Source organism: Canis lupus, chromosome 20 (genome assembly GCF_011100685.1).
Source record: "Canis lupus familiaris isolate Mischka breed German Shepherd chromosome 20, alternate assembly UU_Cfam_GSD_1.0, whole genome shotgun sequence".
Classification (NCBI taxonomy): Eukaryota; Metazoa; Chordata; class Mammalia; order Carnivora; family Canidae; genus Canis; species Canis lupus.
The window spans coordinates 40,395,346-40,409,036 of NC_049241.1; the positions used below are offsets into that span (position 1 = coordinate 40,395,346).

The window sequence follows — 13,691 nt, forward strand, 5'->3', positions numbered from 1 at the left end:
CTCATGCATGCTCTCTTGTTCTCCCTCAAATAAATGAATAAACAACAACAACAAAAACCACCAACATTTCAAAGTGAGGAAATCAGCCTGGATAGCCTGAATCAGCTTTTTAAAGAACTCATGTGCTGTGTTCACTTCAGCAGCACATATACTAAAATTGGAACTACACAGAGATTAGCATGGCCCCTGCACAAGAATGACACTCAAATTCGGGAACCATTACATATTTTAAAAAATAATAATTCATGTGCTATATTCTTAATGCTAAAGCAACTGTTATATAATTTCCTAACTCTGATGATCTGAAAAAACAACAAATTAAAGGGCAGAATTTTAGGGAAAATAAACATAACATTACTTGAATATTGTATTTCTCTAAGAAGTCCCGTAGCTTCCTTTTCAGAGGGCCAGAACTGTGGCAGTCATAGTCAAATTTGCCACAAGCCACACTGACAAATAAGCAAATAAAGAGTAACTATTAGACGAGCTATAACAGCAAGAGTGTTATCATGCTGAAATAGAATTATTTAACTGTTAATATTCCATTTTCTGTTTCCCTGAGAAAAGATGAGATGTCTCATCTACTTGAATGGTTTACATACCTGTCACATTTGTCTTTTGCACTTTTCTTTTTCTCTTCAAACTGTTCCAAAAGGCCTTTTGATTTTCCAACTGACAAAGGAAGAGGAAATAAACCTCTATCTTGTGTATCTCCTCCAAACAGCTGGGGTTTTGCCTGGTACTTTGTGAAAATACTAGGTTCACTCTGTTAAATGAAAAAAAATCATAGCATTTCATACATGAAAATATTTATAGCATTCAGTATTTTCTACACAATGTAGAGTCACATTTAAGTGCAAACCATAATATTAAAAACAACATGGTTGGGATGCCTGAGTGGCTCGGCGGCTGAGCGTCTGCCTTCAGCTCAGGGCCTGATCCCGGGATTCAGGATCGAGTCTCACATCGGGCTCCCTGCATGGAGCCTGCTTCTCCCTCTGCCTGTGTCTCTGCTTCTCTCTCTGTGTGTCTCATGAATAAATGAATAAATCTTCAAACAAACAAACAAACAACATGGCATGTAGTATTTCCTTTTTAATTTATATAAATCAAAAAATTACATTAAAGCAACTCTTTTTATTAATAAGGTTTCTGCCTTACCAGCCCAAAGATATTTAAAATATCAGCTAATCAGGGTACCTGGCTGACTCAGTCAGTAGAGCACGTGACTCTTAATCTCAGGGTCATGAGTTCAAGCCCCACGTTAGATGTGGAGCCTACTTAATAAAAATAAAAATAAAAATAAAAATAAAAATAAAAAATCAGCTAAAATGGCTTAAAATCAGTTGCACAGATTTGAAGACAATAACAGAATTATTTATACTGTCTCTGAGAGGATATGTTTTTTTTTTTTTTTTTAAGATTTTATTTATTTATTCATGAGAGACACACACAGAGAGAGAGAGAGAGGCAGAGACACAGGCCAAGGGAGAAACAGGCTCCATGCAGGGAGCCAGACGTGGGACTTGACCCCGGGTCTCCAGGAGTAGGCCCTGGGCCGAAGGTAGCGCTAAACTGCTGAGCCACCCGGGCTGCCCCTCTGAGATGATATGTTAAAGTTCATATATTAATAAGTTTAATTCAATTACTAGTTGAACTAGACTTCTTGATAAGTTTGACATGGACTGGACAGTAGGCATGCTGGCATGCAGTGAGTTATTGCTTGCATTCTAAAGCAAAACTTACTCTGAAACATTCAGGGAGTACCTTTCCTCCTTCATATCACTGGGGACCAATTTTTGTATTGAAATACTTATCTGAGAGCATACCCTGCTATCTTAAAGCACTGACCTAATCTTATCCACGGAATCTCTATTTGATGCAGGTAAGTTTGTATACAGAGTTAAATCTAGTTTTAGACCATAATAAATAAATATATAAAAATATTTCTGACACACAAAAGAAGACAGGCTGGTCTCAAAAAATTGAGAACTCAGGAGACTCTATTATTGGTTCTGGCCCTTATTCATTAACTAAGTCCTCAGAATCCTTATGTCCTTCTTCAAGGAGATAATGTAGCATAGTAGACTAAAATCCACAAAGTACTTAAAGTTTCTTAGAAAAATGTTCATTTAAAATAAAATTTATGTTACTTTATTCCTATTTTTCTAAAGCCCTTGTTTCTTATGAAATTTTCACAAACAATAGTATGTCTTAGAAAATGTCATGCAATATTTGGCTCTCCCTGAGGGCCAAGGTACTGGCAATATTCTGCAACATATATATTTTTTCTATTTCAGACTACCAAATCTGTCAGATTACTGAATCACCGATCAAGTACAAATCCATTTAGGAGAGTAATCCTTTTTTTTTTTAGGAGAGTAATCCTTAAAGATGTAAATTCTAAAATATAATCCAACAGAATAATTCTTCTTTATAGTTTATCTCCATATTGACTATGAAATATGTGCAGAGAAATTCTAGAAATGAGACTCACGTCCAGAGAATTCGGTTGTGACTGTTTTGGATGTCTCAAGTGGACACCAAAGTCCAAGGGTGCTGACAGAGTCTCTGAACTTTCTGGACAGAACTGTGATCCAAAGAGGAACTGAGAATCACTGAGACTAGAGTGATCAGTCTGATTATTATTCCAGCTAGATGACTTAGTGGTCCTGAAATTAAGCAAGAAAAGAGAAGTATATCAAGTGAACAAACATTCTGAACAAATGAAATCATAATTCACAGATATTCATTTCAAAATACTCTGGGCAGAGTACTAGTTTATTTTGACTTCCTAGTCCCCTGCACACTGCCAATACTATCTATAAAAAAAAAAAAAAAAAAACCACAAATTCTGAATGCCAGACATTTTGATTACTGGAGAATAATCAGATAGAAATTCAAACATTAAGGAATGACACCATTATTCCTTGTAAAATAGAACTGTGAGCTATAACACCCTTCAGGGAAGTTCCTGAAATTTTTAGAGATTAAAAGAACATTGAATCTGGGGGAACCTGGGTGGCTCAGTTGGTTGGGCATCCAACTCTTGATTTCAGCTCAAGTCATGACCTCAGGGTCATGGGATCAAGCCCTACATAGGGCTCTGTGCTGGGAGTGGAGCCTGCTTGGGATTCTCTCTCCTTCTCCCTCTGCCCTTCCTCCCCACCCTATTCTTTCACACATACTCTCTCTCTCTAAAAAAGAAAGTTGAATCTGTTAATCACTAAGGGAATGGATAAAAATAAAATATGGTGTATGCATATAACTGATGTATTAGTCAGAAGCAATAAACTAGATTTACATATAACCACATGATAAGTCTCCAAAATGTCATTTTGAGTGCAGAAAAAAAGTAAAAATTGAATGAACTCTATCACATATCATTTATATAACCTTTTAAATCTACATCATACCACACCAAACAAGTATGGAACTGAGTATATAGAAGGTAAATTAGAACTCTCATTAACTCTCCAGAATGTGCCTACAAGGAAGGAAGGAAGCAGGATTACAGGGAGAGTAGGAGTCATAATACAAAAAACACAAGACAGCTTAGTTACAGACTCAATGTTTGTGTTCTCCCAAAATTCTTATGTTGAAGTCCTAATCTCTAATGTGATAATATTTAGAAATGGGGCCTTTGGGAGGTAATTAGGGTTAGACAAGGTCACGAGGGTGAGGCTTTCATGATGGGAGAGTTTGTCGTCCTCTTTCTTTCTCTTCCATGTGAAGACACAGAGAGAAGACAATTAATTGTCTGCAAGCCAGGAAGGGAGCCCTCACCAGAAATTTTCTAGCTGACATATGGTTCTAGGACTTCTAATCTCCAGAACTGAAGAAATAAATTTCTGTTGTTGAAGCCATCCAGTTTAGGATACTTTGTGATGGCAGCTAGCAGACTAATATCAGTCTTATCCAGACTGAAGAATATGATCAACTCAGATTTGTGCACAGAAGGATTCATTAAAAATTGTTTTTGAAACAAAGTGGTGTTCCCTTTCACACCGTTAGTGTCTTATTCTTGCTTACTTTAATTAAGCACTTCCAGCTGTGGACTTCTAGATTCCCATAGATTTCTATGCCAGCCTTTAAACTTCTAATATAAAAGAGAGTGATATTGATAATGACACAGTAACACTTGAACACAGTGTACTAAGCCTTTTACAGACACAGCACATAAGCAGGTAGACAAGTAAAATATGATCTTTAAGTTTTTACTTGTAAGACATCTCAATAACAATTTGTGTTACTTAATGCTATTGTGTAACCTGAAAAAAAACATACTTTTCATTAAAACACACAAACACAAATCACAAATTCCTTTTTAAAAAAGCTAAATCTAGGGGCTCCTAGGTAGCTCAGTTGGTTAAGCATTCAACTCTTGATTTCGGTTCAGGTCTAATTTCAGAGTTGTGAGATTGAGTCCCACATTGGGCTTTGTGCTGGGCATGGAGCCCACTTAAAATTCTTGATTCTTTGTCCTCTCCCTAGGCCCCTCCCCTTACCCTCTGTCTCTCTTTCCTTCCTCTCCAATAAATAAATAAGCCAAATCTAAAGTAATTAGATAGCATATACGTACATATTCTAAGCCAAAGGAACCATCATATATTAATGTAAGACAAAAATTCTAATAGTTCGGGCAGCCTGGGTTTAGCGTCACCTTCAGCCCAAGGCGTGATCCTGGAGCCCTGGGATAGAGTCCCACATCTGGCTCCCTGCATGGAGCTTGCTTCTCCCTCTGCCTGTCTCTGCCTCTCTCTCTCCCTGTGTCACTCATGAATAAATAAATAAAATATTTTAAAAATTTCTAATAGCTCAAACACAGGAAAGAGCAATTATTTCACTGACAAAACCATTTTCTAAGATTAGCTAAAGTAATGGGCTGCACACATATAATATAGGTTGCATAATCGTTGCTCAAAATAGCTTTAATAGCTCTCTGTGACTACCCTCTTAGATCAAAGAGAATAATCAGCTGAGCTGGAAAAAAAAAACTGTGAGCTTATAGAAATTATGTAGGATTTATATCTTAAAGTTCTGATTTGGAATTTAACAAAGACATTTTCCCTACTTGTATCAACTGTAAGCATTTTTTTTTCTTTTTGAGAAATAAAAAGTACAGTGCTCTAGGTTTTTGTTGAATTAATAACTGTCTTCAGGGATCCCTGGGTGGCGCAGCGGTTTGGCGCCTGCCTTTGGCCCAGGGCGCGATCCTGGAGACCCGGAATCGAATCCCACATCGGGCTCCCAGTGCATGGAGCCTGCTTCTCCCTCTGCCTATGTCTCTGCCTCTCTCTCTCTCTGTATGACTATCATAAATAAAAAAAAAAAAAAAAAAAAAAAACAAAAAAAAAAAGGAGTGGGAGAAAATTAAAAAAAAAAAAAAAATAATAACTGTCTTCAGGAAGGTGTTAGGAAGGAAATAAACTATCCAATAATAAAACATACCAAAAGCAATTAGAAATCTCTTAAATATACACTACTTCTGGGGCATATCTACCACGTTAGCAATGGCAGGCCCACTGCGTGGCTGGCAGACACAAATGTAAATACTTCAGTGGAGTAGTAGAAGGGGCAATATCTCAGTGAGCCTTGTCAGTAGCTGGAGTGGCTCTTAACTCCACAGTACCTACCATTGTACTATACAACTGAATAAATACATATCTGAACATGGTCTTAATTTTGCTCCTTGATGTTTCAATATCAATCACTCCATGTCTAATTCTCACAGGCCTCATAGTCTCTAGGCCCAGTGTTGGACACAGAACCACTGCTCAATTAACACACATAGCTGAATTGACATTGGTTTTATAATCAGAAAATAAGCAAAAGAAAAAAGACAAGTATGGGAGAGCAGTGAAAGGAAGGGAAGAAAAGGGGAAGAAGCTATATGAAATAACTCTATTACTAATTAACTAATAAGAAGGGGAGACTTTTTATACAAAATCAATATAGGATCTTCAGTATCAGGGGCACCTGGGTGGCTCAGTTAAGCATCTGCCTTGGGGTCAGGTCATGATCCCGGGGTCCTGGGATCAAGCCCCACATGGGGCTCCCTGCTCACCAGGGAGTCTGCTTCTTCCTCTGCCCCTCACCCTGTTCTCGTTCTGTCTCTCAAATAAATAAGTAAAATCTTTTTTAAAAAAATCCTCAGTATCAGAGTATAAACCAGAAAACTTACCCAGAGCCAGAAGGAATACTGAGCATTTCTTTGATATTCCAGACATTAAAATTCATTTCTTATGGTTACCCTATTAGAAAGAGAGGGATATTAATTTAAAAAGTTAAGATAGTGGGCAGCCCGGGTGGCTCAGCGGTTTAGTGCCGTCTTCGGCCCAGGACATGATCCTGGAGAACCGGGATCAAGTCCCACGTCGGGCTCCCTGTGTGGAGCCTGCTTCTCCCTCTGCCTGTGTCTCTGCCTCTCTCTCATAAAATAAAATAAAATAAAATAAAATAAAATAAAATAAAATAAAATAAATAAAATAAAATAAAATAAAATAAAATAAATAAAATAAAATGGAAACCTCCTTCTTAAAAAAAAAAAAAAGTTAAGGTAGTATAACTTTCCCCCAAAGATTATAGGATGCCTGAGTGACTCAGTGGTTGAGCATCTGCCTTCAGCTCAGGGCATGATCCCGGGGTCCTGGGATTGAGTCCCACATTGACTCCCTGCAGGGAGCCACCTTCTCCCTCCAACTATATGTCTCTGCCTCTCTCTCTCTGTGTCTCTCATGAACAATTAAATAAAATCTTTAAAATCACTTTACTGGTGACTATTATATGTAGATGAAGACATTTCAGCAACTATATTTCCATCCATTTGGTGAAAACTCCCATTAAGTATGGGTCAGAAAAAGGTATTTTCAAAGCACCTGGCTGGCTCAGTCAGTGGAACATGTGACTCTTGATCTTGAAGGTTATGAGTTTGATCCCCATGTTGGGTGTACAGATTACTTAAAAATAAAATCCTTTTAAAGAGAAAAGATAGATATTTTCTGCTATTATCTTTTTAAGATTTTATTCATTCATTCATTCATTCATTCATTCATTCATGAGATACACAGAGAGAGAGACAGAGGCATAAGCAGAGGGAGAAGCAGACTCCCTGCAGAGAGCCTGATGCAGGACTTGATCCTGGGATGACTTGAGTCGAAGGCAGACACTCAACCACAGGCACCCAGGTGCCCCTATTTTCTGCTATTAAATTGCATACAAATCCCTTCCTTCTTAATACCAGGGAGATCTCAGTCATCTGCGAGACAGTAAATTTGAATTCCATCTTCTACTCTCTTGTCCTTTTCTCTTGCAAACCTGTTAATAATCTGCTTTTAGGAAAAGACCAATAAACTATTTTTCACTGCCTGATACAATGAATGACTTAAACTATAACCTCTCCCAAGAGGACTAGTTCTTTCCAGATCATAGGATACTGGAATGCCAACTGTGCTGTGGAATTTGGGCAATAAGAAGCTTGATGGGAAAAAAAAAAAAAAAAAAAAAAAGCTTGATGAAGAGTGAATGCTTTGGGCAAAAGTGCTTTCCCATACCTCTTATTTCCAACTCTGCTCATTTCCAACCTGATACACTGCACAATATGGTTCATTATTATGATCATAGAGCCTGGATTTTATGAAACAAACCCAATTTCTAAATTTTGTCTCCCTGATCTCACGGAACATTCATATTTATCAGGTTATATTACCATTGAGGGTATCAGAAAATGATTCCCATACAAAAGTCAATCACTTTCCTATATACCAGCAATGAACAAATGGAATTTGAAATTAAAAACACAATACCGTTTATATTAGAACCCCAAAATACTGAAGTATAAATCTCACAAAATATGTGTAAGATCTATATGAAGAAAACTATAAAATTCTGATGAAAGATACCAAAGAAGAATTAAATAAGTAGAGAGATACTCATGTTCATGGATAAGAAGATTCAATATTGTCAAGATTTCAGTTCTTTCCAACTTGATCTATATATTCAATGCAATCTCAAAAAAATTTGAGCAAGATATTTTGTAGATATTGACAAACTGATTCTAGAGTTTATATGGAGACACAAAAGATCCAGAATAGCCAACACAATACTGAAGGAGGAAAGCAAAGTCAGAGGACTGACACTACCCAACTTGAAGATTTACTATAAAGCTACATTAATCAAAAGAGTGTGGTATTGGGACGCCTGGGTGGCTCAACAGTTGAATGTCCACCTTTTCTGCTCAGGGCCTGATCCCAGGATCTGAGATCAAGTCCCACATCAGGCTCCCTGTCAGGAGCCTGCTTCTCCCTCTGCCTATGTCTTTGCCTCTTTCTCTCTGTGTCTCTCATAAATAAATAAATAAATAAATCTTAAAAGAGAGAGAGAGAGATATTTGCAAAGGAACAGACTAATAATAGATCAATGGAACAGAAGAGAGTGCCCAGAAATAGACTCACTCAAATATAGTCAACTGATCTTTGATAAAGGAGCAAAGTCAATAAAACAAAGAAAACATAGTCTTTTGAACAAATTGTGCTGGAATATCTGGATATCCACATGCAAAGAAAATCTAGACACAGAGTTTATACCTTAACAAAAAATTAACTCAAAACGGATGATACAAACCTAAATGTAAAATGCAAAGCTATAAAAACTCTTAGAGGGATCCCTGGGTGGCACAGCGGTTTGGCGCCTACCTTTGGCCCAGGGCGCGATCCTGGAGACGCGGGATCGAATCCCACGGTGGGCTTCCGGTGCATGGAGCCTGCTTCTCCCTCTGCCTGTGTCTCTGCCTCTCTCTCTCTCTGTGTGTGTGACTATCATAAATAAATAAATAAATAAATAAATAAATAAATAAATAAATAAATAAATAAATAACAATTAAAAAAAAATAATAAAAACTCTTAGAAAATAACATAGGAGGGAGGTCCCTGGGTGGCTCAGCGGTTTAGAGCCTGCCTTTGGCGCAGGGTGTGATCCTGGAGTCCTGGGATCAAGTCCCACGTCGGGCTCCCTGCATGGAGCCTGCTTCTCCCTCTGCCTGTGTCTCTGCCTCTCTCTGTGTGTGTCTCTTGTGAATAAATAAATAAAATCTTAAAAGAAAAAAGAAAAAAGAAAAGAACATAGAAAATCTAGATGACTCCTACACTTGACAAAGACTTTGTAACTACAATGCCAAAGACATGATCTATAAATGAAAGAATTAATAAGCTGGAATTCCCTAGAATTAAAAACTTCTGCTCTAAAATAAATAAATAAATAAATAAATAAATAAATAAATAAATAAATAAATAATAAAATTAAAACTTCTGCTCTGTGAAAAACACTGTCAAGAAAGTGAGAAGATAAGCCACATACTAGGAGAAAATATTTGCAAATGATATCTGAAAGAGGCATCCTGAGGGCAGCTCAGTTGGCTCAGCGGTTTAGCGCCACCTTTAGCCCAGGGCCTGATCCTGGAGACCGGGATAGAGTCCCACATAGGGCTCTCTGCATGGAACCTGCTTCTCCCTCTGCCTGTGTCTCTGTCTCTCTTTCTCTGTCTCTGTCTCTCTCTCTCTGTGTTTGTCTCTCATGAATAAATAAATAAAATCTTGAAAAAAAAGAAAAAAGGCATCCTGGGACACCTGGGTGGCTCAGCAGCTGAGTGTCTGCCTTTGGCTCAGGGCATGATCCTGGAGTCCTGGGATCAAGTCCTACATTGGGCTTCCTGCATGGAGCCTGCTTCTCCTTCTGCCTATGTCTCTGCCTCTCTCTCTCTGTGTCTTTCATGAATAAATAAATAAAATATTTAAAAAAAGAAAAAGGCATCCAAAGTATCCAAAATATACAACAACAAAAAAGACCCTTTTTAAAAAAATTATGTTTTTAAGTAATCTCTAATCTCTATACCCAATATGGGGCTAAAACTCATGACTCCTAGATTAAGAGTAATATGTTCCACTGAGCTAGCCAGGTGTCCCAAATATACAAAGAACTCTTAAAAACTCAATAATAAAACAAACAACTCGACCCACAGATCAATGGAATAGAAAAGATTGTCCAGACAATAACCCATGTATATATGGTTCATTAATTTATGACAAAAGAGCCAAGAATATAAAATGGGGAAAGGACAGTCTCTTTAATAAATAGTGCTTGGAAAACTGGACAGCCGCATACCAAAGAATGAAACTGGACCTCTGTCTTAGATTACATACAAAATCAACTCAAAATGGATTAAAAACTTAAGTTTAAGACCTGAAATAGTTAAATTCCTAGAGGAAAACATAGGGGATAGGCTACTTGACATCAGTCTTGGCAATGATTTTTTGGACTTGACACAAGAAGCAAAAGCAACAAAAGCAAAAAATAAACAAGTGAGACCACACCAGACTGAAAAGCTTCTACACAACAAAGGAAACCATCAACAAAGTGAAAAGGGCAACCTGTGGAATAGGAGAAAACATTTGCAAACCATATATCTAATAAAGTGTTAATATCCGAAATAATGAACTTGTACAACTCATAGAAAAAAAAAACCCAAACAAATCAATTAACAAATAGAGGAACTGAATAGATATTTTTCCAAAGCAGACACACAAATGGCCCAAGGTACATGAAACAGTGCTCAACATCTCTATTCATCAGGGAAATGCAAATCAAAACCACACTGAGATATCCTTTCACATTTATCAGGATGGCCATCATCAAAATAATAAGAGATAAATATTGGTGAAGATGAGGAGAAAGGAAAACTTTGTGCATTGTTGGTGGTAATGTAAATTGGTGCAGCCACTATAAAAAAGTATGGAGTTTCTTCAAGAAATTAAAAATAGAACTACTATATATAATCCAGCAATCCTACTTCTGGGTATATCTCCAAAGGATATGAAAATAGGATATCGAAGAGACTTCTGTACTCCATGTTCATTGCAGCATTATTCACATAGCCAAGATATGGAAACAAACTGTCTCACAGTGGATGAATAGATAACGATAATACACACACGCAGAGAGAGGAATATTATTCAGCCATAAGAAAGAAATTCTGCTATTTGTGACACTATAGAGGGAACGTAAGGGCATTATGCTAAGTGAATAAGCCAGAGAAGACAAATACTGCATGGTTTCACTTACATGTGAACTTAAAAAAAAAAAAAAAAAAGTCAAACTCATAGAAACAGAGCAGAAAAGTAGTTGCTAAGGGCTAGAGGGTAGGGGAAATAGGGAAACATTGGTAAAAGGATATAAACTTTTAGGTATAAGATAAATAAGGTCTGAAAACATAATGAATAGTGGGGTGAGTATAGCTGATAACACTGTATTGTATAATTGGAATTTGCTAAGAGAGTAGAACTTAAATAGTTTTACCAAATAAATAAATTCATGTATACATACATAAACAAATAAGTGATAATAAGAGGTGATGAATGTAATAATTAACCAGATGGGGGAGATCCTTTCACAATGTCAAATCATCATGATGTACACTTTAAATATACTACAATTTTATTTATTAATTATATCTCATTAAAGCTGAAAATAAACCTAGGCAAAATTTTAACAAGAAATGTCCAAAAGCTATGTAAAGAAAGCTATAAACCATTCCCAAATAATGAGAAAGATACATCATGTTCATCGATAGAAAGAATCAACATCACAAAGATGTTAAATCTATCCAGGTTAATTTATAACTTTGAAATGTCCCAAAAAAATACCATAATTTTTTTTTTTCTACAGGGAGAAAACTGATTATAATGCTCATTTGGGGAAACAAGCAAGACCAGCCAGGAAAATCCTGAAATAGAAAAAGAGGAAAGAGAAAAAGGGGGGGGGGGAATGGGGGCTGGGGGGAAAGCCAGCCCTACTAGGTATTAAAAATATATTATAAATCTTCTACAATTTTACAGATGTATATTGGTACATGATTAGATAGACAAGCCAGTAGAATAGATTTATAACAATAGATCTATCTGAAAATGGAAATGTATATGAATATATGATAAAGATAGCATCTCAAAAAAAAGATAGCATCTCAAATATATTGAGGAGAGAAAGACATTTTATTTTTTTTTAATTTTTTTTTATTTATTTATGATAGTCACAGAGAGAGAGAGAGAGAGAGGCAGAGACACAGGCAGAGGGAGAAGCAGGCTCCATGCACCGGAAGCCCGACGTGGGACTCGATCCTGGATCTCCAGGATTGCGCCCTGGGCCAAAGGCAGGCGCTAAACCGCTGCGCCTCCCAGGGATCCCCAAAGACATTTTATTTTTTTCAAGATTTTATTTATTTATTCATGAGAGACACACAGAGAGAGGCAGAGACATAGACAGAGGGAGAAGCAGGCTCCTCGCAGGGAGCCCAATGCAGGACTGGTTCCCAGACCAGGATCATGCCCTGAGCAGCAGGCAGACACTCAACCACTGAACCACTCAGGCATCTCGAGAAAGAGATTTTAAAAAGTAGAGTTGAGAGGTGCCTGGGTAGTTCAGTCAATTAAGCATCTAACTCTTGGTTTTGGTTCAGGTCATGATCTCAGGGTCCTGAGATTAATCCCTGAGTGGGACTCTGCGCTCAGCACAGAGTCTACTTGTCCCTCTTCCTCATCTCTTCCTGCAGCTCTCTCTCTCACTCTCTCTCTTGCACATAACATCTTTAAAAAAAAAAAAAAGAAGAAGAAGAAGAAGTAGAGTTGGGATAACTGAATAGCTATATGAGAAAAAGATTAGGATTGGATCTAGTCCTTTTTTTTTTTTTAAAAGATTTTATTTATTTATTCATGACAGATACACACACACACACACACAGAGGGGGGAGGGCAGAAGCACAGGCAGAGGGAGAAGCAGGCTCCATGCAGGGAGCCCGATGACGGGGGACTTCATCCCGGGTCTCCAGGACCACGCCCTGGGCTGAAGGTGGTGCCAAACCGCTGGGCCACCGGGCTGCCCGGATCTAGTCCTTTTACCAAACACTACAAAATATCCAAATGGATCAGAGATAATATAAAAATGAAACCATAAAAGCACTGGAGGGGAAGCTCACAAACTCCTCTATAGCCTGGACATGGGGAAAACTTTGACTCAAAATCCAGAAATAATAAGAGAAGACACCAACAAATCTGACTACATAAATTTTTTAAAAAGATTTACTTTTTTTGAGAGAATGAGTGGAGTGACAATCTGAAGCAACTTCACACTGAGCCCAATGTGGGGCTCAATCCCACAACTGCAAGATCATGACTTGAGCTGAAATCAAGAGCTGGACGCTTAACTGACTGAGCCACTCAGGCTGCCTGACTTCATGAAATTTTTAAAAAGAACATTTGGGGGATCCCTGGGTGGCTCAACGATTTAGCGCCTGCCTTTGGCCCAGGGTGTGATCCTGGAGTCCCAGGATCAAGTCCCACATCAGGCTCCCTGCATGGAGCCTGCTTCAACCTCTGCCTGTGTTTCTGCCTCTCTCTCTCTCTCTCTCTCTTTCTCTCTGTGTGTGTGTGTCTCTCATGAATAAATAAATAAAATATAGGAAAAAAAAGATTCTCTCTTAAAAAAAAAAGAACATTTTGTAGGGTGCCTCGGTGGCTCAGATGGTTAAGTGTCTGCCTTCAGCTCAGGTCATGATACCTGGGTCCAGGGATTGAGTTCCACCTCTGGCTCCCTGCCCAGCAGGGGAGTCTGCTTCTTCTCCTTCTGCCTTTTTCCTGCCCCCACCC

The 13,691-nt window shown here is 37.9% G+C and overlaps 1 protein-coding gene and 1 non-coding gene across 8 annotated transcripts in view; one reads left to right on the forward strand and one right to left on the reverse strand.

Moving 5' to 3' along the window:
• The window catches only part of IHO1 (interactor of HORMAD1 1), a 42,606-nt gene that overhangs the window by 23,446 nt on the left and 5,469 nt on the right, over positions 1–13,691 (reverse strand). For 6 of the 7 annotated variants that reach the window (XM_038566447.1, XM_038566446.1, XM_038566442.1 and 3 more), the window contains 3 exons: positions 6,185–6,254; positions 2,498–2,672; positions 603–766 (listed from right to left, as the gene is read on the reverse strand). In XM_038566447.1, coding sequence (XP_038422375.1) covers positions 603–766; positions 2,498–2,672; positions 6,185–6,240 — 395 coding nt within the window. In that variant the 5' untranslated portion in view covers positions 6,241–6,254. Of the gene's footprint in view, positions 1–602; positions 767–2,497; positions 2,673–6,184; positions 6,255–8,693; positions 8,755–13,691 lie in introns of those variants that run through there. The other variant, XM_038566448.1, reaches the window with a different exon arrangement.
• Positions 128–231, forward strand: LOC119864821. The gene has a single exon (XR_005375303.1). It is a non-coding gene; the product is annotated as a U6 spliceosomal RNA (small nuclear RNA).